This window comes from Pelodiscus sinensis, chromosome 4, assembly GCF_049634645.1.
Source record: "Pelodiscus sinensis isolate JC-2024 chromosome 4, ASM4963464v1, whole genome shotgun sequence".
NCBI lineage: Eukaryota > Metazoa > Chordata > Testudines > Trionychidae > Pelodiscus > Pelodiscus sinensis.
In genome coordinates, this window is record NC_134714.1 from 64,612,118 (window position 1) to 64,638,859 (window position 26,742).

Consider the following 26,742-nt stretch of genomic DNA (forward strand, 5'->3'; position numbering starts at 1 on the left):
GTAACAAGGTTGGGGGAGGGTGAGAAGGAAGAAAACTCCATAGCCTGGAAGAGAGTCTGTCTCATACTTGTAGTGGGTACCAGAGAGGAACTGGCAACCCCAAACCTGGCATAAGTGTGTAGCTGTACCTCTGAAACTCTGCAGCTAATATGAGTCAGTTGCTGGTTAGGGTTAGGCCTGTGAGACGAGACTGAAGGTCTGTGAGAGAGCCCATGGGCTTTTTGTTGAACCTCCTGTGCCCATCTCTCTAGTGCCCATGAGTACAAATACATGTATCCTCACAAGAACGTCTGCATCCTGTGCAAAATGTGGTTCTAGTGCTGCGGGCATATCTACACAGCAGCTGGGCAGTGTGATTCCCAGTGCATGTAGCCATAAATGCACTAGCTCTGCTTGAACAAGCACTTTAAAATAGCGATGTGGTGGCTCAGACTAACCTGTGTATATTCTTACCCAAGCCGCTGGATAGCTACTTGGGGCTAGCTAGCCAGAGAGTTGCCATGGCCACACTGCTGCAGTTAGGCATTATCTTGAGCAGGTCTTGTGCAGTGTTTCTCAACCTTTTTTTTTAAATAAAGTACCCCTTTAAATATATATATTAAGTAACCCCGTACCTATAGTTTTCAGACACACACACATTTTTTCTACCATTGCAATATATTTGTTTAAACAACTTAATCATAGCTGGGCGGGCGATGAAATTTCTGGGTGTAAAAAGTACAAAAATAATAAAGTGCTGTAAAACTTAAAACAAAAATTTAGTTTTCTCCAAGTTTCAGTTGTGTTGACATACTCCCCAGACTTCTCTCGAGTACCTGTAAAGGTACTTGTACCACTGGTTGAGAAACACTGACCTAGTGTGTGTCTGGGTATGTTTGTGCAGCAACCCTGCCATTCATTCCCCTGTTGTTGTGAGTCTCAGAACCTGTCACTGCTGGCTTAGGCTTAGGGGGCTCAGCTAAAGGGCTAAAATGGCAATGTAGACATTCAGGTGTGGGCTGGAGCCTTGGCTGAGACACCAAACACCCTCACTGGGCTTTAGAGCCTGAGCTCCTGCCTGAGGTACCCTGCTATTTGTAGCTCTGTAGGCCAAGCCCTGTGATTTTGATTCAGTTGATCTGGTCTCTGAGACATACCGGGGTGGGATTTTTTTCCCCCAGTGTAGACATACCATACTGGGCATTGTACCCATACTGGGCATTCCAGACCTATGCCCATCACTTCAACATTTCCTGCAGACTGTTTTCTTATGGCTGGCAGGGTTTGGGAGGTATATGTTTTGTTTATTTTTAGAGTTAGTCAAGTATCTTTAATAGCTCATGCAGCTTGATGTCAGTCAGGTTAGTGGCAATCCTGTTGGATTGTAATGCCAGCTTTACTTTGGGCATTTATGGGACTTCGGGAGGAGGCAAGAGCCAGGGGAGCAGTGTACGCATTTTAGATTGCTTGGCACATTGTCAGTGCGAGGACTTCTTAGAAGTTGCCTATTTCATTGTTTTTCTCTTCTCTATTACAGAAAAAGCCATGGAACACAATTAAAACAATGGTCAATTTGCCTGTCATCAGTCCCTTCAAGAAACGCTATTCATGGGTGCAGCTGGCTGGGCACACAGGTGAGAGGTGCAACATCAGATCTTTTGGCTCTAGAACAAGGAGGATATCAGACAGCAGTTTCTGTTGGTTTGAATGGGGGTTTTGTGAAGATGCTCTTCTTTTTGGTCATGGTGGGGGTACTGTGGGGTTGGTTCAGTTCAGGAAAAGCCAGTTATATCTGGACACCACATGCCTCTGCAGAGTAGAAGAATCTGTTTTTAGGTGAGGGATCTTAGGGATGGGGGAGAACAAGGCAGTAGTTTGGGACAAAGTCAGGCTGAAAGGAGTGGCCACATAAAGCACAAGAAGATAGGTACATGGGAAATCCATATTGGGGAAGAACCAACAAGAGACTGGGTGGAGATTGAAATGCTGCTGCCTCCCCAGTTGGTTAGAATAAAGGTGTATGCAGTCTCTTTCCTCAAGTGAGTAACAAGGGCAGCTTCTCCCTGTCTTACCTGGGGCAGGAGGTGGCCCCTGGATTTGCAGTGGGAAGAAGGATTCATGTCCATGTGTGCATGTTCCAGCCAAAGTGATGAGTGCATTTCTAATTCCATCCCCAAACCTCATCTGAATCTAACACCTCAAGAGGAAAACGAACCTGGTGGGAAAGAAAAGCTGAGCATGTGGGTGTTTGTGTTGAAAGTCTGTCTCGTTCGTGCATCTGTGGGAGGAGCAGGCGATAGGCTGCTCGGGCAACTTGAATCTACATTGGTTGGTGCCTGAAGCAGTTAACAGAAGTACCCTGGGTCAAGTTTTAGGTCATTCATAAGGTAAATTATAAAATGGCATAATCAGATTTGTTTCTCTCTTGTTTCAATTGATTCCTGTACATCCCTTGCTCCTAAAGTGCTAGCATAGTGGTTAGCAATCTAGATAGGGTTGCCAGGTGTCCAGTATCTGAGCCCTCTGCCTGGTTTAAAAAAAAAAAAAAAAAAAAAAAAAAAAAAAAAAAAAAAAAAAAAAATCAGACAATACCAGACACGTGCAGTGTCTGTTATTCTCTGATTTTTCCTGCTGGGCACCGGACGGAAGCCTGATGTGGGCGGCCCCGCCCCCGCCAGGCTTCTGCGCAATCACAGGCTCCCAGTGCCGATTGTGGCCCCGCCTCCTTGCCTGGGAGTCCTAGCTGGGAGGCGGGGTTGCGATCGCCGCTTATCCCACATTCCTTTTTTTTTTTTTTTTTTTTTTTTGCTGGGTGTTCGGTATTTTTTGGGAGACCATCTGGCAACCCTAAATCTAGATGCAATGGGGTTGGAAGGAGCTATTATAGGGGCTGTCAGCACTTATCTGGAGAAGGAACAAGGATCATAAATCTAATTTAATCCTGTTCTCTTGTGTCTGGGTTTCTGGAAGTAGCTTTGACCCATCACTTGCAGCTAGTCTTCTCTGAGTCCAGGAGTTCTCCATTAACTGTTAGCCGTTCACCATTACCTCGGTATCTCCTCTGATGTCCTATGATACCCGGTGCAAAGGATTCTGGGGAACATCAGAGGAGGACCAGGTATAGTGCTGAATGTTCAAAGTCATGGTGTGATAAAGCCTGAAAGTGAAGTAAAAGCTTAACACTGGCTCTAAGGCCAGGTCTGCACTAGACCCAGCATCTTGGCTTAAGATACGCAACTCCAGCCATGTAGAATACACAGCTGGATTTGGTGTACCTTAAGCTGAGCTTGGCAGTGTCTCTGCAGTGGGAGGCTGACAGGAGCAAATAATCCCATCGGCTTCTCTTATTCTTTGCAAGAGCAGGAGTTGCAGATGCCAACAGGGGCACCCTTTGTGTTCTATTTAGTGAGCCTTAATTAAACTCACTAGAGCTAACTCCAGAAGATCAGTTGCAGCAGTGTCGATCTTCCATGGAGTGAAGACAAGGCCTAACTTTAGGGACCAGGTTTGCTTCCACCCACATGGGCTAATAGGTGTCTGTTTTTACCATTCTGCAGGACTGGAGCAAGGCTTCCTCTGCTGTAGTCTAATCACAGCCAGCCTCTTCCTGAAAGCACAGTGTCGTTTACACTGGATGCCATGCAAATCCAGGGTTGTAAAACAATTGAGCGACACTTTGTGCCTGTAGATTAGCAAGGCTCCAAAGGAGTTGCAGTACTGGAGGTGCATGTGTGTGTGGGGTGGTGGAGGGGAGGTTGTGTATAAGAAGCCGTGCTTGGCTCCTGGCTGTGGATTGCTGTTTAATGATCAGTGACTGATCTCAACCACTGCAGATAGGATGTTGAGCTGAATTCAGGTGCACAGCTCACACAGGAGATATTAAGTAGCTTTAAAAATAACCTGGCTGTCAGCATATTAATGCAGTCTGACCCATTATGCTTTCTGTGTCTTCTAGCACAGCTAGATATGTTAATTCTCTTTTGAAAACTTTAGCATGGAAAAAAACATGTCATGGCCCAGCCATACTCCTTGAATCAATACATTCCTGTATGGGAACTTGTCCAAATGGACTTTCACAGCCAACAGTGTGTTTGCATTGGGTGCTTTTTTATTTTTTACAAGGGGTGTCTTATCTTTCCTGTTCTGGGGAGCTCTGTATCTGGTGCAGGAGAGTGAAGTGGGTGAAAGGAGAGTGCAGGTGTTTCCCTCTTACAAAGACTGGCCTTATCAGCATGTGTCAATTTTTGCAGGGAGTTTCAAGGCAGCTGACAGCGGTACGATTCTGAAGCGCTTCTCTGAGAATGAAATGGAGTGCTTTGAGCTGCTGATGAAAGATCTCTTGCGCTCCTGTGTCCCTGCCTTCCATGGGGTGGTAGAGAGAGATGGCGAGAAATACATTCAGCTGGATGACTTGCTCGCTGACTTTGAAGGGCCTTGTGTCATGGACTGTAAGATGGGGATCAGGTGGGAACATGAAGAGGATCCTGCTTTCTACATATGTTTTAATTTGGGGAATGAGTGGGTGGGGGTGATGACTCACTTCTGGGGACTCAGGTTGAAGCACGGGTGCAGGGCCCACTAGTAACATGAATTAATTAGTTCTCACTCTCCAAACACTTTACATGGAAGTTGGTGCAGCTGGAAATCTCTGCTTGGAAGATGTCTTGATACTCAAGGGAGGGATCATTCCTGGACAAGTGTGAAGGGAGCTCCTACCTTAGCTGCCTGATTGTACCCAACCTCTGGATCCTGACCCCTCCCTCTTCCTTGGATGCTACCTTGAGCAAGCCTGAATTATTTAGTGGGGCAGATTGATGTGAGTTTACTTTGTACTTGTCTGATAGGACTTGACTTACGGAGAATAAAGAAAAAGGGGAAAAAGCCACATGACATAACTCACTTATGGCCAGTCCATTAACATTGCTCAGAAATCCAGAGTGTTAACTCCTTTCCCCAAACATCAGTAACTGAATTGTAACCTGACATCTACTCTCCAAAGCTGTAATGAGTCCTGGGAGTGCAGCTAGGAGAACAGGGCTGATAGTCAGGGCCTGGGAACCACTGGTATGCATTCCTATGCCTTACTGACACTTCCCTGCCTCAATCTGCTATTTTATTTTGTAGAATCTCCACTTGCACTGTAAAAAGTGTCTAGTTGTGGCTATGAAGAAAATCTAAAATAAAGAGAAAAAAAACGTGCCCCAAGCCTCCCCAGTAAATACACCAGTCTGCAGAGAGCTGGAACAACGGCTAAGTGCAAAGTAGCCCTGGGGCATCAGTGAATTGGTGACTCAGACAGCCACTGATGATAATATAAATGTCAACATGGTTCTTTCACTAGACTTCTTTACTTGGAGTTAATTGGCAGGCAACATAAGCTCTTAATGCAGAGGGAGTGACCACACAAGTTTTAACAAGTAGGTTAAGTACAGGCAGTCCCCGGGTTATGTACAAGATAGGGACTGTAGGTTTTTTCTTAAGGTGAATCTGTATGTAAGTCGGCACTGGCGTCCAGATTCAGCCGCTGCTGAAACTGAACGCCAGTTCTGACTTACATACAGAATCAACTTAAGAACCCCAAGCGTCCCCAAGTCAGCTGCTGCTGAAACTGATCAGCAGCTGATTCCAGGAAGCCCGGGGCAGAGCAACTCTGCCTCGGGCTTCCTGTAGTCAGCGCTGGTCAGCTTCAGCAGCGGCTAAATCAGGACGCCTGGGGCAGAGCAGCTGGGGTGCTGCTGGGTTGCTCCAGTAGCGCCGCTCCTCGGCACTACTGGACCAACCCAGCAGCACCCCATCTGCTCTGCCCCAGGCGTCCTGATTCAGCTGCTGCTGAAACTGACCAGCAGCGGCTGAATCAGGACCAGAGCAGCTGGGGTGCTCCTGGGTTGGACCAGTAGCGCCCAGAGCGGCGCTGCGGGACCAACCGGCAGCACCCCAGCTGCTCTGCCACAGGCATCCGGAGAAAAGCCTAGTCTGCTGGGGGGGAGGGGGGGCGCCCCCCACCCCACCCCAGCAGACCAGGAAGATACGGGCGGCGGACCGAGACACACCGCGGTCCCACCGCCTGGGTCCTCCGCGGCTTTGCTCCCCGTCTCCCTGGTCTGCTGGAGACCAGCAGACCAGGGAGACGGGGAGCAAAGCCTCTGAGGACACCGGCAGCGGGACAGCCACGGGGCGTCTGGGCTGTCCCGCTGCCGGCTTCCCCCGCGGCTTTGCAAAGCCTCGGGGAAGCCGGCAGTGGAGCAGCCCAGGCGCGCCTGGGGTGCCCCGCTGCCCGAGCCCCCCCCTCGGCTTTGCAAAGCCACGGGGAAGCCGGCAGCAGAGCAGTCCAGGCGCGCCTGGGGTGCCTCGCTGCCCGAGCCCCCCCTGCAGCTTTGCAAAGCCGCGGGGAAGCCGGCAGCGGAGCAGTCCAGGCGCGCCTGGGCTGCCTCGCTGCCCGAGCCCCCCCCGCGGCTTTGCAAAGCCGCGGGGGGGGGGGAGCTCGGGCAGCCCAGGCACCCCTGGGCTGCGCGAGCCCCTCCGCGGCTTTGCTCTGCGTCTTCCTGGTCTGCAGACCAGGGAGACGCAGAGAAAGCCCCAGAGTACACGGGCGGCAGGACCGCGAGGTCCCGCAGTCCGTGTACTCTGGGGCAGCCCTGTTCGTATCTGCGGATCCGACATAAGTCGGATCCGCGTAAGTCGGGGACTGCCTGTACCTCAAGTAAACTGTTGGTCAGTTAACTCTTGTTTTTTTAAAAAAAAAGTCTAGTGTAAGTCTAGTGTAGACCAGAAGGACAGAAATTCTGACCTGAGCTGCACAGTTTGGTTTGAAGGTCTTCACTGTGCCATTAGCTTGCCTACTTGACTTGGGAAGGGTTAGCGTCTCAGCTCCACTTTATCTTGGTCTGGAAGCTGCCCAGCTTGCATTGAGGATGCCAGCTAGATCCCCTGAGTGCTGATGATTCTTTTAGTGTCTTCTCATTGTCCCGTCCCCTCACTCCCCGGCAAGACAGACAGGTTCTCCTGCAATTGACACATGTGACTAGGGTAGAATTCTAGAGCATCTCCACATCAGGAACCATGGGGCATGCCTCCCATACACCTGGGCAAGTGCAGAAACTTCTGTGTATGTGATAACATGGGAAGGGCACTGTTCTGTGAACACACTCACAAGGGGGAGGCTAAGCCTGGTGCCCAACTGCAAAGTTAAGACAGCCTGAGTTGAATGACTGTCATTGTGGTGACACATGTGTATGGCATTTGGGGGAGATGCCACCATTTATTTCTCCCTAGTCAAGGAGCCTAGAAGAGCTCATGGGCATATTCAAGCCCCACTGAAGGAGAGCCAAGCTCAAGCAGCCCAGGGGAGGTTAGAGTGCATGCATAATTCTGTTTGGGGTAATTGCACAAGTAACAGCGAGTGGCAACTCACATGGGCAAAGCTTTTTCCCACTTGCCTGACCCTGGACTGGTGAACTGTGGCCCAGCAGATACTTCACGCTACACATTTGGTTTTTTAATCAGATGCAGGGTTAATTTCTGTCCTGTCCTGTGCGATACCTGGGGTATGTAGCTTCATAAGGCTTTAGGGGTCTGAACAACTCACTGTGTCTGGAGTTATTGTTTCTTCTCTCCTGAGTTGAGAGAGAATGAGCCTGATGGAGATGAATCTCCTGTTTTGGATTTACTACCATTGGTCTGTTTGAGCCTTGCTTTCCTTTGTCATGATGCAGAATGGGAATCCATTCTTTCTCCAGAGCCTATAACCAGGGTGGACCGTTGGATTACGTTATAGGTGAAGATGTAATTAGAGCAAATATAGAGAGACAGAAGTTCTGGGTTCCAACACTGACTCATTACATAACTTGGGGCAAGTCACTTAGTCCCTGTTTCTCAGTTTTCCCATTTGTAAAATGGGGATGATGATAATTAGCTTCCTCATCTGTGTGTCGTGAGTGACACTTAGTCCATTCTAGTTTATAATGTGCTTTGAGATCCCGTGCTGGAAGAAAAGGTCAAGGTATTGTTTCATATTCCAAGGGGATTCTCACTGTCTTGTTGGGCTATGATGTTTTTTCAGGACGTACCTGGAAGAGGAGCTGACTAAAGCCCGTGAAAAGCCCAAGTTGCGTAAGGACATGTACAAGAAGATGATTGAAGTGGATCCTCTTGCACCTACAGATGAGGAGAACATGCAGCATGCAGTGACCAAGCCACGTTACATGCAGTGGAGAGAGACCATCAGCTCCAGTGCCAATTTGGGCTTCAGGATCGAAGGGATTAAGGTGAGCATCTTCCATTGCTGTCTTTTCCCGTTAGTCACTCCTTTGCTTGATTTCATGATTAATCAATGTATCACGGTGCATCATCAACCTGGTTTCTAAAACTTACGACTTCCTAGCTGGAGCTGCATGGTCTGTTGATTGTGGCAATGATAAGAAAAGCAGTATGAAGCAAGAGGTATCTGCAACCCATCAGACATGCACTAACTCAGGGGTCTCTTTTAAACACAAGATCTCTTTTTGAATTTAAATGCAACCCAAGATCTACCTGAAACCCAAATACCCTTGCCCTGCCTCATTTGTGCCCATTATCCAACGCTATACCCCCACTCACTCCATCCTCGCTCCCTCCCCCAACCTCCGTCACTTTCACTGGGCTGGGGCAGAGAGTTGAGGTGCAGGCTCTGGTTTTGGATTAAGGGATTTGCAGTGAGAGAGGTTCTGAGATGAGCTTGGGGCATGCAGTTGGAGTGCTCGAGGGGATTCTAGGTGCAGGCTGTGGGATGCAGGAGTGCTCGGGTCTAGAGCAGGGACTTGGGATGCAGGACGAAGTTGATGACTTGGGTAGGAGTTCTGGATGTGGGCTCCAGCAGGGCATCACTTGCCTCTGGTGGCTCCTGGGTCGTGGTGCAGTGGGGATAAAGCAAACTCACCCCTCCCCTGGCCCTACACCACTCTCAAAAGCACCCAGCAAACTCCATCTCAAATCCTGTTGTGCCTTCTCTCTGTTCTGTGGAGATAGGATGCAGAGTGGGAGGGAGCACCTTGCTTATTAAGTTTGCAGATGATACCAAACTGGGTGGGGTTGCAACTTCTTTGGAGGATAGGGACATAATTCAAAATGACCGTAGCAAGTTAGAGAAATGGTCAGAGGTAAACAGGATGAAGTTTAATAAAGAGAAATGCAAAGTGCTCCACTTAGGAAGGAACAATCAGTTCCATACATACAAGATGGGAAGCGACTGTCTAGGAAGGAGCATGGCGGAAAGGGATCTAGGGGGTCATAGTGGACCACAAGTTGAATAGGAGTCAACAGTGTGATGCTGTTGCAAAAAAAGCAAATATGATTCTAGGTTGTATCTACAGGTGTGTTGTAAGCAAAACTCGTGAAGTCATTCTGCCGCTCTACTCTGCACTAGTTAGGCCTCAGCTGGAGTACTGTGTCCAGTTCTGGGCGCCACATTTCAAGAAAGATGTGGAGAAATTGGAAAGGGTACAGAGAAGAGCGACAAGAATGATTAAAGGTTTAGAGAACATGACCTATGAAGCCAGGCTTCATGAACTGGGCTTGTTTAGTTTGGAAAAAAGAAGATTAAGGGGGGGACATGATAGCGGTTTTCAAATATCTAAAAGGGTGTCAGAAGGAGGAAGGAGAAAATTTGTTCCTCTTGGTTACTGAGGACAGGACAAGGAGTAATGGGCTTAAAGTGCAGCAGGGGAGGTTTAGATTGGACATTAGGAAAAAATTCCTAACTGTCAGGGTGGTCAAATATTGGAATAAATTGCCAAGGGAGGTGGTGGACTCTCCCTCTCTGGAGATATTTAAGAACAGGTTAGGTAGACATCTGTCGGAATGGTGTAGATGGAGCTTGATCCTGCCTTGAGGGCGGGGGGCTGGACTCGATGACTTCTCGAGGTCCCTTCCAGTCCTATGATTCTATGATATCAGCACCCCTCTCTCCCTTCCCTGCTCTGCACAGCAAGCAGGACACTGCCCAGGGATGTGAGGGAACAACTCCAAGGCTAAGGGCAGGAAATGTGCAGCCATGGGAGGAGGGGCAGCTAAAGTGCTGGCATTTGATAGACTCTTGGCCAAACTAGTTCGGATCACCCGTGAGAGGCTCCAAGGTCTACTAGTAGATCCCGATCTACTGGTTGGTGACCACTGCACTAACTGCTCTGAGAACACCAGCCAGAACATTGAGAAAAGAAAGCAAATAGCTACCTCATGGTATAGACAGAATGAAAGTGAAGCTGATATAAGGGGGGATTCTGAATGGGTGGAATAATCCCCTCTTCCCACTCACAGCCATGACCTTTACTCAGTCGGTAGCCATTCTGGGATCACACAGGTTTATTCTGAGTGAATTGAAGGAAAACAGATTTATCCCAACCATTTACATTAGAAGTACACCGTGTAGCATTCCCAATATTTAAGCAAATAGCCCTTTCAGTTCAAGCAGCTATCCAGTATGGAGGTAAGGGAATCACAACAGACCCAGAATCCCACAGGTGCATCTACACTGCACCCATAGGTTGAAATAAGAAACACAATTTGAGCTACGCAAATTGTGTATCTTAGTTCAATGTTATATCAAAATAGCTTATTTTGAAATTTGGCGCTGTCTACACAGCACTTATTTCGAAATAAGGCGCTATTCTGAAATGTCCCTTACTCCTCGTGGAGTAAGGTTTACAGGGATGTCAGATTTTGAAATAATGGGCTCGCTATTCTATTTTGAAATAACAGGCTGGTTTAAAAGACACGGAATAGCTAGTTTGGGTATCCCGAAATAGCACCACAGTCTAGACGTATTCCAGATGTTCAGAGCTCAAGCTCAGCTATATCTTTCCTCCAATCCTCCTCGGTCAAGAAAGGGTTGATTCTTACATCTCATGAAGTTACTTCAGAGTCGTGGAAGAACTCCACCATTCTTCACTTTTCAGGCCTGTTTGCCCTTCCCATAACCTTTGGGGATGTGTCATGTGAGCAAATACCACCTCAGAATCTCATTGGTAACCATCAGCAAAATACAGGGCTTCACCTTCACCTTCAGATACTGGAGAGATTTGTTGGGGTTGCTTGAGGGTTGACCTGTAGGTAGGCCTCTGCTGGGCCAGCTTCCCCATCCAGCTGGCATGGACTGACTTTTCCTCCCAAGGTTTGTCCAGTCTTGTCTGGCTTAGTTTGTCGTCTTTCCTCTTGACAGGAGTGGTCTAAAATGGTATCTTTGATCTGAGTGGGCCCTGGAGACTCAATCCAGCTCCTTGTGCAAGCACTATATCATTATTTTGGTTTTAATATTATAAGGTGACATGGGAGTGAGTGTCCATTATGGGATGCTGACTGCATATAAAGGATTAGTTATCACAAGTAGCTTTGTTAGATTTCAGGATTTTGACCAGGGTGTATTCCAGCTCCCTGGCAGTCTGTTGACGTGTTCCAGGGTCAGATAACAAGGCTGGGGTTTCTGACCTAAAACTAACTTCTACTTTTGAAGCCCAGGTAAAAGAGAGAGGTAGCAGCAAAGTCTCTCTTAGCTGTCCCTGTTTGTCTGCTTCCCTAGTCCGCCTTCTCCCTTGCTCATTGGTGGGCTCTCTAGAGTGACAGAATGAATGAGGGATCCAAGCTCTCGCTTCTCCACATTGCTCCCCACAGCTCTGGTCTGCACACTGGGGGTATGTCTACACTACAAAGTTAATTCGAACTAACGGATGTTAGTTCGAATTAACTTTGATAGGCGCTACACTAGCGCTCCGCTAGTTCGAACTTAATTCGAACTAGCGGAGCGCTTAGTTCGAACTAGGTAAACTTCATTGCACGAGGACTAAGCCTAGTTCGAACTTACTAGTTCGAATTAAGGGCTGTGTAGCCCCTTAATTCGAACTAGTGGGAGGCTGGCCCTCCCCAACTTTCCCTGATGGCCACTCTGGGCACCACCAGGAAAACTCTATTGCCCCCCTCCTGGCCCCGGAGCCCTTAAAGGGGCACGGGCTGGCTACGGTGCCCGTGCCAGGTACAAGCCTGCCAGCACCCAGCTAGCAGACCCTGCACCTGGCACGCCATGAGCCAGCCACCCGATGCCCCCCAGCCCTCCCCCTCTTCCCGGGGCCAGGCTGGCGGCTCTCGGGAGCCTGGCCAGGACCGCAAGAGGCGGGCACCTGCCTGGTCTAGTGCGGACATCTAGGCCGTCTAGGGCAGGAGAGCTGCCAGCTTGGCCACCCAGGAGCAGGTTTGCATGAAAATCAGGGTGGTCCACTGAGACCCCCGACCCTGAGCCCTGAGCTTACAATGGCTGTACTGGGTCAGACCAAAGGTCCATCTAGTCCAGTAGCCTGTCTGCCGACAGCAGCCAACCCTAGGTACCCTGCAGGGGATGGACCGAAAACAATGACCAAGCCATTTGTCTCGTGCCATCCATCTCCAGCCTTCCACAAACTTTGGGCAGGGACACCATTTCTACCCCCTGGCTAATAGCACTCCATGGACCCAACCTCCATGACTTGATCTAACTTCTCTTTAAACTCTGTTCTAGTTGTAGCCTTCACAGCCTCCTGCAGCAAGGAGTTCCACAGGTTGACTCTTTGCTTTGTGAAGAACAACTTTCTGTTACTAGTTTGAAGCCTACTACCCATTCCTTTCCTTTGGTGTCCTCTAGTCCTTCTATTATGGGAACTAATGGAGAACTTTTCTTTATGCACCCTCTCCACCCCACTCATGCTTTTATAGACCTCTAGCATATCCCCCCTCCGTCTCCTCTTCTCTAAGCTGAAAAGTTCCAGTCTCTTTAGCCTCTCTTCATATGGGACCTGTTCCAAACCCCTGATCATTTTAGTTGTCTCCCCTCTCCCACCCTCTCTCTTCCCCTCTCCCACCTCTTTTTCCCAGTCTCCCCCAGTTTTGTTTGAATAAAGAAAGATTCTATTTTTGAACACACGTTTTCTTTATTTTGTACATCAGGAAGGGGGGCTAGGGAAGGGTAAGTGGAAGGAGGTGAGGGAGGAATGGGGTACGCGCCCCTGATGGGGAGGACTGGCCTGGTTCTGCGGGCTTCTCAGGGTGGAAGCTCTCCTGCAGCCCCCCAATTGCTCCCTCACCCCGGATGGCAGTCTGTGGCAAGTGCAGCCGGGGTGATGGCCGAGTGCTGTGATGTTCCGCGTGTGGGCACTCAGGGCACTCCAAGCCAGGACTGCTTCGCAAGCGGGGAACCCTGAGAACTGTCTGTCCGGGGTGGGGGTCGGGTCCCTTTAAGCACAGCCCTTGGCTAGCCTGAGACACCAGCTCCACGCTCTAAGTCCTCATCTGATGTCCTGCCAGCACTGCTTCCGGCCAGCCTTAACCCCAGTTCAGGGTCCACTCTGTGTGGACATGCTAGTTCGAATTAGCAAAACACTAATTCGAACTAGTTTTTAAGTCTAGATGCGCTAATTCGAATTAGCTTAGTTCGAATTAGCGCTGTAGTGTAGACATACCCTGGGTGATTGATGTTTCTTGAGGCAAGCTCCTGTCAAGCAAACTCATCAGTCAGCTACTGGTGGGAACTTTCAGGCCTTATGTCTACTCCTGGGTACTTTGGCTGGGTGTAACTTTAGGCTTTGTAATGTTGCCTGGCTAGTTCTCTCTTTGATGGAATCAGCACTCCATACATGTCCTCTCTGCAGACATTCCTATGCCTCCTAGTCACTACAGATGACTCATAGGGGCAGATTACCCTGGGCCCTGGTGTGTCACTGGGAGAGGAAGCCAGGAATCTTTACCTTTCTTGCCATGCCCTTAGTTTAGAGCTGGCACAGTGCCAATTCCTGTGTAGAGGAAACACTCAGTGATAGTGTTTCTTGGAGCAAGTTCTGGCTAGCCGAGTAGGGGCGTGTATGCTGCACCGCCCTAACGGCCACTGCACAATATTTTCTTGAGTTTCTTCTGGTGTGGGGCAGTGCTGTTGTGGGACAATCTGGGCCAGAAATTTAGCATTTAAATCGTGCAGACTTTACCATTACCTCCATATTACCTTGATTTTCACAGCACCCATGATGAGGCATGTAGCTGAGTGGTGGCATCTGTATTTTACGGATAAGGAAACTGAGTCAGGGATATTTGCTATGTTGTGCAAGTTATATATGGCAAGTTAGTATTTGGAATACAGGCCACCTAGCTACTAGCCTCAAGCCCTAATCCTTTGCCATTGCCGTCTGCTACATATGTGTGTTATAGAGCTATAACTGTGTCTTATGGAGCATGGTTACATCACATGACCTCTCTGTTCTGTTTTCAAGTCATGGTATTGTACACCCCCTTGCAGTGACACTCAGAGGTGGTCCCCATTTTGAAAGGTGAACTTGCATGTGTGTGTCTGTGTGTGGGTAGAACTAGTGATGCCATCTAGTGGTTGGTGAGAAACAATCACACATTAATTGATTCAGAAGTGCTCCTTGGCCAGTTACTTAGTGGGGTGAAAACCAGTGAGGGTGAAGTGGCTCCCAAATTAGATTTGATTCACTGTATGTGTTCCTACTGAACTGGGTACCTGCTCTTGTGGTTAAAATCTCTCTCGGTATCTTCTTTTCCCACACCATACCCATAGCGCTGAAACAAATCGAGATTTAGTCAGTCCTGTATTAACTCCTACTGCAATATTGGACCTGTGTCTAATGCAAGAGGCAGGAAAGATAGTTGTCCTAGCTAGAGCACAAGGCATATGTGCCTGCAAGCCTCAGAAGCAAGAATCTTCTTTCCAAATGACAGTCTGAGTAATGTGATCAATGGGCTGATGGCTCCGTTAGTGTAAATACCGGTGGAGTCAATCATACTGTGTCTCCTTGTAAAAGGAGAATCTTCTGGCTAAAGGATAGGGCTTGGAATCTGGAGCTCTGGGTTATATTTCTCATTCCGTCACTAATTCACTTTGCAATATTGAAAATCCTGCAACTCTTTGGTGTCTGTTTCTGCAGTTATTACATGGGGATGACCATGCTTTCCTTTCTCCCCAGGTGCTAATGTGTGTAAAGCGATGTAGATCCGTACCTGGAGGGCATTATATAATAGAACTATATTGTTTTAGGGATAGCTTATGGCATATAGCCAAAAGGCTGTAGCGGGAGCAATGCTGAACTGCACCTCCTGCAGTGGAAGTGCAGAGAGGCCATGCTGGAGGAGTGTACAAGCAGCACCATCCCTTAGGTGGCAAAGTCTACTCCCCCGGCATACCTGGTCAGTCATAGCATTGATTTGGGAGATAGAAGGTGTGAAGAGTGGCTCAGCAGCTGGGGAGTGTGTGGATGCCACTTGACTGGGGTCCCAGGACTTTGTGAGCGGTAGATTCAGACCCTGACTTGTCATGTAGTAACTCCTCCATGTAGACAAGCCCTTCTACTGGAAATAAGGTGAGAGAGTGACAGAGGCGTGGCTTCAATGAAAGCGAATGCAGTTTGAGCATGGCCACAACCGCTGCTCCTTGGTGGTGATCTAGAATGGAAGGGAAGGTATGACACTAAGTTGGATGTGTGCTTAGTGGGAGCATAAAGACAGCAAGCATGTTTGGTATTTCCCAACTAGCTACCATAGGGTAACCATGAGGGCATATCTGAAAGATAAGGAGGCAAGTACTTTGTGCAACCACAAATTAAAATATATTATCTGGCTAGGATGTACCGGTCATGCAAAGCTTTGTTAGAGTATTAAAATAACGTGGGATGCATTTTCAGAACAAAAATCCTCCTCCGTGTATTTTGCTGGTGTCACAGGAGTAGAGATCTGCACAGTTAACATGCCATTTAGATAGCAGATTGAAATTCTGAACTCCTCCATACACATTGGTACAGCACTTCACATTGCTTCTCAGTTCCACTGCCTCCTTACTGCAATTCAGTTGCATAACTTACACATGCTTCATCAGCCTTACACCACCGAATTTAAAAATGGCTCACTGTATTGGAGTAAAAGCAGCTTATTCTTCTGTAAAATAGTCTGTGAAGTGGGAGGGTGTTATGACTAGTTTTGCCATGCAATCCGTTAGCTTTCTTGGATGATAATCCTGGATGTTTTACAGTACGTATCCTATTCTGCTCTGGTGTAAATGGTGTTTCGCTTGCTTAGGCCGCAGCAGAAGTTTATCCAGTTCTGGTACAGTCACATTATCTTGTAGGAGGAAGACATATTTGTGTGGTTGATTTATTCCTATAATGAAAATGCAGTATTTCATTTCATTAATATGAGGAGGAGGGATGTGATTTTTATACTGTACCACTACATCTTCTTTATAAACGTAAGCTCTCAGAAACTACTGGTCTGCATCATGCCCTAAAAAGGTCATATGTAGACAAGGCGACCCTTAGTGCACATCAGTGTTCCCTTAATATTATTCAGCACATGGATGAAAAGATTAATGTGCACGACCAACAGGAAAACAACTGTGCTGTTGCAAGCCGCTTTTTTTTTTTTTTTTTGAGGGTTGTTGTTTTTTTGAGATTTTATGATCTGCAAATAACTTTCTTTTCTGTGACATAGGATATACTCATATGAAAAGAGATTTTTTGGGGGGCTGAGTCCTACCAGCAGCCCTGTGGTTTCACAAACTGGGTTTGAGAGACCACAGAATATCCCCTCTCACACATAGTCATGGGGGGGAGGAGAGGGATGGTTGTCAGTCTAGAAGAGAATGTAGCCAGAGAGCGTCTTGTGGTTGACCCATGACACTTAGCAAGGTGCAGTCCTTTGTGAGGTGAGGGGGAAACCCTTGCCTGCCTGGTCTAACGGTATCAGAGAGATCTGTTGAAGCTACAGTCAACAGGAAACCAAGTGCTATTCAAAGGTATTCAGTCTGTCTCTTTCTCTTTTGCTTGATTTATTAACTCTTCCCACCCAGCTGCCCACTTCTATTGATTAATGGCAGATAGACTGAGCTGTTGATTCAGGAAGGTTTACTGCTTGGCTGAATGATCTATGATACATGATGCAAACTTTCTCTCTTTGTGTGCAGAGGGCAGATGGGACTTGTAACACAAACTTCAAAACGACTAAGACACGGGAGCAAGTTTACCAGGTTTTCATGGAATTCATTGAGGGCAACATCACTATTCTGGTGAGTTTTTAGTAATACTTGTGTCTGATCTATTCAGATCACTTTATGACATGTGACCTGTAACATCCAAAGAAGAAAATCCAGAGGGTAGGAGTAGGGAATCAGTGTGTTATGGATAATGCTTGGCAGATTATCATCCATCAATGTTTGTGATTTGGCTGGGGCTGTGTATTTTCAATGCAGACACTTTGAGTTAGCAAACAGTAGTTTGCCCTGGGCCTCAGAGCATGGTGACTGCCTCATGATGTGTCATGACTCTGGCACAACAGAGGGGCATTGGTGTCTGAACACAGGGCATGATAACAAGACACTTTGTGAATCTGAAGTTTAATCTAGTGATGATAAAGCCAAGGCGTGGGCGCACGAGGGAGGTTGGTAGTGCATTGTGCTGCCATGTGTGAGATTTTGCTTGAAAAGCATCTTCTGTACTCCCACACCCTGATCCGTGCACTGATCATATTAACTCCTTCCCTGCTGGCCTCTGCTGTGGCTCCATGGGCAGTATAACAGGTCTCATGATTTCAAAGGCTGCTATCTCAGCCTCCGTATGACGAGGGGTAATCTCAGGGGAACATCAGTACTTGAAAGACAATGTACCAGGTAACACAGAACAGGGATGTCATGTAGTGTGGGAGAGTCACCAGGCCCAGCACCTCCATCCGCAGCCAGACGTGACTCTCAGCCAGCAAGTAGAACAGACAGTTTATTCATTGACAGGGACACAGTGTAGCACAGACGTGTTACAGGAGCCACAAGCATTCAGTACAATCCATTTTGAGGGTAAGGGAGCTCAGAGTCAGGGCTCTGGGCCCCTGTCCGGCCCCACAAGCCAGATAGACGACTCCCTTCTCCCTAAGCCAGCTGGAAACTAAACTCACACCCCCAGCCACTGGTCACAGCCCTCCAGGCTGACACACCTCCTCCCTTGTCCTGCCCAGGTGTTATCTGACCATCACTGGTTACATTTCCCCTAAGATCAGGTGACAGGAGTCCTGGGCCGTTCCCTAGGTGCCTTCCCTCAGGAGTCCTCACTCAAAGATCCCATCCTCCGCTGGGCACTGCACACCCGCACTGCATCACTACAGAGCAGCACAGGACAGTAGGAATCACATGCAGTGCAACAAAGCAGCCCGAGTGAATACAGTGACCACCAGAGTGAATACAATCCCCACTACGTCATAGGGGACCATTCTCCCCACACCTAACAGAAGTGCCCGACAGTGGGAAACCTATTTGATAGAATGTGGGCCAAAGATGGGGCCTGCCTCTCTTAGATTTCCCATTGTGAGGAGTGAGAGGGGTTGTCAGAACATATCCATTCCTCTGTCTGAAGTGAGGGGTGCTGAAGCCTTAAGATCCTTGTTCTGCAGCCAGAGGACATGCCACTTCTTCGAGAGCCAGGAGGCTGAGTTTGCTGGGATGTGTGAAGCCAATGCCCAGAAGTTCTTGCCTCATGCCACCCTACTGTGTTGATTGAGAACAAGCAGGTTACTGAAATAAAACATGTGTTGGACTGTGAGCCTGAAGTGTGTGTCATAGAATGAAAAGTCTCTCCCCGTTATAACAATCATTACAAGTCAAGTATCCCCCTCTCTTCTGCTTGAAGACTGGCTCAAGCATTGCAAAGCTGGGAGCCTTTGTAGGGGCACGTACTGAGTGAAAACCTTGCAGTGACTCTATCCCTGGTTGCGACGCTAGGGATGTCAGTGAAGTTGCACCAGAGATTGATTTTGTTCTTTCTTAATGCTTTCCCTCCCTTCAAACACCTTCAAATGTGTTTTTTGTATTTTTCCCCCCCCATTTCAGAAAAAATACCTCAGGCGTCTGCATGACATCCACCTCATCCTCGAGTCCTCAGACTTCTTTAAACGGCATGAGGTGAGCTGTGGATGAGCGCGTAGGGGCAGGGTGCAGTGCTGCCTGTGTGTGGACTCCTTGTTGCCTCAGCGTGCCATTCAGAATTATCAGTTGGTGAGAGAAGGGTGCCAGGGGTGACTAGCACAGAATTAATACACGTTAACCCCACGTGAGCCGCCAGGTTTCCTTCCCAAGAGTGGAGAACTCTGCTCTAGCTGAGAGGTAACACATCTTCCAGTCCCAGCTTCCCCCAGCAGGCATTCGCTGTAAGGAATGGCTATATGAATGCTGGCTTCTCACAGCTACTCTCTTTGTGGTTGGTTCCTGAAGGAGCCAGGCATGGGGTGCTGATGCTGTGAGCTCTCTCATTTGGGTCAGGGGTAGCACCTGAGTCTGATACCAAAATAACAACATCAGTGGAGTCCTTGCTGATTTTCAGCAGTGTCAGTAAGTCCTCTGGTTTCTCCTAGCAGGCGCAGCTGTAATGTCACTAATAGCTACACAGCATTATTGATGAAATTATTGTACTGCAAGCTATGAGATTTATGGGTGTGCAGATTTGAGCCAGATCTAGGAATTTCACTATGTGACGCCATCAAGCGTTGTCTGGCCCTTAGCACACTAGGGGCATGTCTAGACTATGGGGTTTTGGGGTTTTTTTTTTTTTGAAAGGGGATATGCAAATGTGCTAATTTTTTGCATATTTTCTTCCAATCACATTTTCAAAGTGGGTCTTTTGAAAGTGAAAGTAGCCTGGACACAGGTTTTTTTTGGGGGAAAAAACCCTTTTCCGAAAAACCACATAAACCTCCTTTTTTTAGGAAGAGCGGGTTTTTTGGAAAATGGGGGTCCCCACCCCAAGAAAAACCCGCGTCCTGACTACTTTCACTTTCGAAAGACTCGCTTTCGAAAATTCAATCGGAAAAAGCTATGCAAATTAGCACCAAATTTGCATATCTCCTTTTGGGGAAAAAAAACCATAATCTAGGCATGCCCTAGGTATGTTGGAAGCTTTGCGATCTGGTCATTTATTTTACACTGGTCTGCTGGCAAGAATTTTGTTAATCAGTAAGTAAGTGGCTTGGGACACGATCTCTCTCCAGGCATCATGTCTCCCCCCAAATAAAGCTACATAGACTGTCAGTGAGTCACCTCTGTGCCCTTTGTCTGCGGCAGTCCTGTCCCTTGGTGCCCATATTCAGTGTAGTGCAGTCATGTGGAGCAGCTGGCACACTGCTTGTCATTGTAAAGGCTTTGCAGCCCAGCAGTCATCATTTGTTTGTACAAGTATAGGTGATGGGGGGCCTTGCTCAAAGCAGGGAGGTGGGAGGCTGGGGGAGACTTTAATAATGCCTGTTCATATCATCACCAATCTGTACCCTGCAGGTCATTGGAAGTTCACTACTCTTTGTGCATGACGACAGCGGGCATGCCAATGTGTGGCTGATTGATTTTGGAAAGACCACGCTTCTCCCTGATGGGCAGATCTTGGACCACAGGATCCCCTGGCAGGAAGGCAACCGAGAGGATGGGTACCTGCTGGGATTGGACAATTTGATTAGTATCTTAGACAGCATCACAGAAAGATGAGACGAGACTAGCACAAACTCATGGGGCTGCTTTATAACCTTCCATGGGACCTCTCTCAGTTAGAGGGGAACTCCTTTAACTTTTTCCAAACTCCTAGAGTTATTGCAGTGCAAATGGAGCTGCTTCAGAGCCAGACTGTTCATGATCAAAGTGACTTCATTGGGCCTTCATTAACCAGAGTGACTCAGGATTGCTCCTCAGTGAATCAGGGTCTCCAAACTCAGGAACCAAACCAGCATGCATCCAGAAGGTTTGTACAGCAAATCAGAGTGACTCTAATTTCAGGTGAACCAAAGTGACTCTAGATTGTCCGTTAGTGAACCAGAATTCTTCAGATTGCTTGGTGGTATTGGGAGGGTTGAGCAAAATTCTCCAGTGGATGGCATTGCTTTGAAAACAGCAGGAGTGTTTGCTCCCTAACCCCAAGTCCCTAGGCTGCAATTTATGTTATAGATTACACAAGGTCAGCCCCAGCTGTTGTATTACATTACAAGTGTGTGCAAGATGGGAACTTGCCCAAGAACAAGGCCCAGGAAACATGAGGAGAAGGGTGATCATAGTTCATGGCATTGGTTGTTTTTGTGTCTGCAAGGGACAGCTGCTGTTGACCTTTTATCTGACTCCCTGCCCTGGCCTATCCTCTTTTCTAAGGAAGTTCTTAACCATTTTCAAGTAGTCTCTAATCAGGATACAGATAGTCTGGTAAGTAAATAGCACTAAGTTTTCTCTGGTACCATGTGACTTTCAATCTGGAAATGACATCAGAGAGGCTGGTGAAGTGATAGTGCTGGCTCTTGCAGCTAGACATTTGTGCAGGTTGGTGGCATCTTTCTTTAGCCAGTGGGTTGTGGGACAAAGTTTAGTTTTTGAGGACTCAGTTATTGTAGAGAGAAAAACAAATCAATCTGAATACAAGCAAGCCAGTTATCAATATGCAATTTTACACCCTGGCCGAGGCTCTCCCTCTTTTTGCTTGTGTGTCAGATTTCCTGACGGTGATGCTATGTTCTTTTTTTGGGCTATACCTAGGGTGACCATATTTTTCTACACTGACTATGAGACACCTTTGTAAAATTACTTGTATTCAAGTGAGTTCAATGACAATCAGTCATACAAATATTCAAATTAACATGAGTTTGACTGAGCCCGTTTAAAATAAATACTGTGTAGTTCGATTTTTTTATTTACCTTTTTATCCTTAAGGTTTCATGGTTTGAACTAGGGATGTAATAGTGAAGTCGATTAACAGATAAGCAAAAGCCTATAGGTTAATGCTATAGGGCTACACGCATTCCTTCTCCTCCCTCCCACCAGTAAATTTGTTAGTACGCCGGCCAGCAGCCCAGCTTAGTCCCAGTTTGCGCCAGGTCTGGGACTTACCCCTGCTGCGGCTTTGCATTTAAAGTGTATTAGGAGCGAGGCAGGCAGCCTGGCTCAGTTCCAGCTCATGCCAGGTCCAGGAGCTCAGATCCCTTCTCCCCCCTGGACAGGGGCTGCTGCCACCCCGTGCTGCTGCTGCCTCTGTATCAGAGGCACCAGCGCGAGGTGGTAGGCAGCCAGTCCATGAGGGGAGCTGTTTTTTAAACTGGCTCCCCTTTGCAGAACAAGTCCTGCCTGGCACCTCATGCTGCTGCCTCTGTTAGGAGGGAGGTGGGAGCGCACTGGCTGCCAGTCCCACCTCCAGGGATTATAGGAAAGTCAACTAACCTGATAAGAATTCATGAGGTTAATTGATTATTCAGTTAAGAGATATTTAACATCCCTGGTGTGAACGTGCATACTCCCCAACACTTCTCTCACATTGGGGGCGTGACTGACTGATCCAGCCCTTCCTACCTGTCACTCTCTGCCCTTCATACCTGGCTGGGCTGCCAAAACAGACACTTTCCTAGTACCTGGCACAGTGTCTTCCTGGGGCAACGTGGGCAAGGGAGAATGCAGCATCACCTGTCCTGTCCCCAGATTTCTGGCAGGATTCTCACCAAGATGTGGCCAGTAGCAGCCTGGGAAGGGAAGAGATGGGAGCTGCTGCAGCTACTGGAGAGTAGCGCGGGGTAGAGTAGAAGGGATGATCTGGAACCACACAGTGCCACAAGGCAGCTAACCTCTCCATGCTGCTGCTGGCCACCAGGATAACTCAGTTGCCGCCTGTCCTCTGTCCTTAAGTCCTAAGGATGCATTGGGCCCCAGGATCTTGACTGCAGGGGCTTCAGTGGAATTTCACCTCCCCTCTTGCTACTACAGAGCTTAGCTGAGGGTCAGAGAGGCTTCCCTGAGCCAGCACAGTGAGGGGCTTTAGCACATTCAGGGTTCCTGGCCAGCTTCCTGGGCCAGAGGGTCTTGGACTTCCCTGGGCACTGGTCTGGTTAGACGCGGTGGGGGAAGCAAGGAGCCTGCCGGCCAGGCAGTTAATGGGCTCAGGGCTCCAATCAGGGGCTGGGTCTCGGAGTAGGTTGTGCCCCACCTGGGGATATGGAGGAGCAAAAGGACTTGGGGGGGGGGGGGGGTGCTGAAGGGGCAAAGCAGAGGGGACAGTGAGAGAGGAAACTGATGGGTGAGCAGAAGAGGTAAAATACCCAGATGCCACCTGCCTGCACTCACCAACCACTGCAGCCAGCTAGAAACGGGTTGGGAACTGGGCCCGACGGGGAGCAGCTGAACCCAAGTGCTGCATTTGCACCCCACCAATAGCCTTGTTCACTCACCCTCATTGTTGGCCACTGGCCACCCCCATATACACTCACCGCTGGTGAGCAGGCAGCTGGCACGCAGAGGTCCAAACAGTAATGAATGGGGAAGAAAGAAAATAAGGGCCATTGGCCAATTTTTAAGAAAAAATCAGGACACCTGCAAGAGACCTTAAATATGGGACTATCCCTTTAAAAATGGGACATCTGGTCACCCTAGCTATACCCAGTGGATCAGAGCATAAGCAGAGTGGATCAGAAAGGAATGATGCCCCCATAGACAGCATTACACTGTCGACTAGAACTGTTACAGGCATTTTTCCTTGGAAACATCAGGTATTTACCCCTTTGGAAAGCAGGGTATTACATTAGCTAGCCTAGAGGACTGATTGCTGTGCCATAGGTCCCAACTGGGGCCCATAGGTGCTATCACAATACACATTAATATTTCTGTGTCCATCCCATAGCCAGATATTTGACCTTGCAGTTTCCAAGTTGGAGCCATCAGCTATGTAACAAGACCCAGACCATCATTAAAAGCACTTGCTTTTATATGTTAAAATGTGTTTAAGCAACACCAGTTGATCAGAAATTACAGTATTTTGCCAATACAACCATAGTCAAAAGAAACTTCAGAAACTTTTGAATAGCTGAAAGTAGTTCCTTGCTTCAGTAGAGAATCACTACACCAGTGATCACTGCAAAATGGAGTAAATGAGACTACAATTCTTGTTTGGAGCAAAATGTATTAGGGTTGAGGAGCCTACGACAACTTCTGGGAACCTGCTTTGGTTCGTGTACTATAGTTGGAGCCCAGGCAATCTTAATAACCTCAGTTATTTTTCAGCTACTTTAAAGAAAGCATTAATGTTAATAGCGATAACCATGCCAATAATGACGACAGAGAAAGCAATTGAAATAGAGCAGTGTGAATACTTTACATCAAAACTGAAATTGTTTGACATCTGAAATTGTACATTTCATTGCAAGTTCAAAACGTGCCCTTTGTGAAATGTGGGATTTATATTCAGTGAAAATGGTCCTGTTTTTTTAAACTGATAAAGGTATTAGTTTGCTTGACATAGGACATGACTTACAGAAAATTTAGCCCCTTTTGAAGTGAACGCAGCATGCATGGTTTTATTCCAAAAGCCCCTAGGTTCTAAGAGAACAAAATGATCTGCAGTAAAATTTGCCAAAAATAAGGTGAAAATGTTTTCCTACTTTCCCATAGCTCTAATAAAAACATCTCTGCTTGCAGTGATTCAAGATAATGGATAATAGACAAGGAAATACAAATTGTTCTTTGCAGCTTGAATTTGAGTTCTTACTGAAGATAATTAGATGAGAAAACCCATGGCTTTTATTATATGATGGTTACATCAGGCAGTCCTATCAGGGACAAAAATAATCTCAAAATAAGAGATGGAAAAGATCTTTTAGGTCATGCAGAAATTCTACCTGCAAGTGCAAAATTATTACTTAATGTTCATTTAACAACATTCTATTCTGTCTAGTTTTAATTGGCAGTGAGTTAAATTTTTCTTTTGTGACTACACTTGCCAGCATTCTGCGCCCACACAACCTCATGCTCTAGGGAAAAACTGGTGATGAATTCCTTTGAGTAGAATTTAGAAACCAAGATCTATCTAGGACTCGCATCAAATCCATTTGGTTTTACAGTTCCAAATAACAGTTGGAGGGAATATGGAAGCAATGGCTCTGAAAAGAGCAGTGCTGTCATTTGAAAAACTATTTTCAAGTAGACAATGTCGGGGAAAGTGCTCTGTCATAGAAAGGGATCGCTTCCTGTGTACTTATTAGAGAGGCCAGCAAAAAGAAAAGCTTTATTGCAAGAGACATTGAGCTGTGAAACTCAGTCCATTTCAAAACAGCAGTTGTAGCAAAGTGATTTTGAAAAGACTTTTTGGCCTGTGGAAGAAGACACAATCCATTTCCTACCTGCTGGTAAGGGTTGGACATCTCTTGTCCGGCATCCTTGGAACCTGACTGGTCCCAAATGAGGCAATTTGCTGGACCGGGGACGTCACCTGCTTCCAGCCTCACAGCCTGCTTCCCTTCCCTGCTGCTTGCCCTAGAAGCCCCTCTCCCTCCACCCCTCCGCTGGGCTGCAGTGCTGCTGCAGCCCTCGCAGCCCAGACTGCTGCATCCCTGGCCTCACTACTGGGGCTGCTGCATCTCTGCTTCTGCTATCAGGGGTGCCCCGGCCCTGGCCCTGCTAGTGGGGCTGCCGCAGCCCCAGCTGAGCTATCAGGGCTCTAGCGTCAGTCCCACCGGCTCTGAGCCACCAGCCCTCTTGCCACTGGGTCTCCCAGCCAGGAAGTCCTGGTTTTTGGAGGTGCAACCTATACTATGGTTTCAGTTATATGAAAGAAGAAATGGGAAGGAGTTTTGTATAACACTGAGCATGTGGAACTGAGAGCCAGAACTCCTTGACTATTTCCTGTCTCTGCCACTGACTTGGTCTGTGGTCATGGGCAAACTTCCTATGTCTCAGTTTTCCCATCTGTAAAATGGGAACAATAATACTTACCTACCTCACAGGGATGTTGTGAGGCTAATTAATTATTGCTCATAGGGTGCTTTCAGATTCTTGGAGAAAGATGCAGTATAGAGAAATGCGAAAAAAGTAGTTCAACTGAATTAAAAACACCTGATTTTTGTTCATCCTTGAAGGATGTAAGTTCAGATGAAATTCAGCTCAAGAAGTAGAAATTGAAATCCTTTTAATTATGTTATACAGAGGAAAGAAGTCACTTAGGGCCTGATCTAGTTCCCACTGAAGTAAATAGAAAGACTTCACTGGGAGTTGGACCAAACCCTTACACAATTCAGAGGTCCCTTGTTTATTTTTTGTATTACTATTATTACTACTGTTTGTTATTATCAAGATACTGAGAGCTAATGGCCTGTATCCTCTACATCCTGTTCTGAACACTACAGTGCAATTATGACCAAGGTCATTTTTGACATTCTGACTGTATCGGTTGAGTACTTGTTATTCCAAGGTGTGTATGTTACCAAATAAATGAGTTTTTTGGGGAAAAAAGCCATCCAACACAGTTTGATGCTTGAATTCTGACTTTTTTTCTCTCCTTCACAGAAATCCTGCAAGAGATTATTTCTCCAAGTATTTTTTGGACGTCTTTGACATTCTTGCAAGGAAATGTTTGGTAGCTGTGCTATATCCTTTAATGGAAGGATAAATGTTTTGTATCGGCTCTGCAGGGCATTAACACAGCCTGATTTTGTTCTCAGTGTTGCTCTTGACAAATTCTAAGAACCATGTTAGATGTTGGAGTTCTTCCATCATCTCCTGTCTTTAAAAAAGAGTGAATCTCAGTATGGGACTTGAGCTCTGAATGTTAAAGTATTTGTTCTGTTTTCTAACTGGTTACACTGTGTCTGTCATTTTGAATTTACTTCCACAGAAACTGAGATCAGTCTAGAAAATGTTCCATTTCTTGCAATGGGTGGTTTCTTTCGAGGAACAGTGAGGTATGTGAAGAAGGGATCCTGCTGTCTCCCAAGGGAAAGATATCTCTGTCA

General features: G+C 47.3%; 1 protein-coding gene across 1 annotated transcript in view; it reads left to right on the forward strand.

Moving 5' to 3' along the window:
- Positions 1-26,255, forward strand: part of ITPKA (inositol-trisphosphate 3-kinase A) — a 69,151-nt gene extending 42,896 nt beyond the window's left edge. The window contains exons 2-7 of the mRNA XM_006128695.4: positions 1,517-1,613; positions 4,230-4,443; positions 8,039-8,243; positions 16,937-17,038; positions 18,845-18,916; positions 20,282-26,255. Of these exons, the coding sequence (XP_006128757.1) occupies positions 1,517-1,613; positions 4,230-4,443; positions 8,039-8,243; positions 16,937-17,038; positions 18,845-18,916; positions 20,282-20,485 (894 nt within the window). The 3' untranslated portion in view covers positions 20,486-26,255. The remainder of the gene's footprint in view (positions 1-1,516; positions 1,614-4,229; positions 4,444-8,038; positions 8,244-16,936; positions 17,039-18,844; positions 18,917-20,281) is intronic.
- The last annotated feature ends 487 nt before the right edge of the window (positions 26,256-26,742 follow it).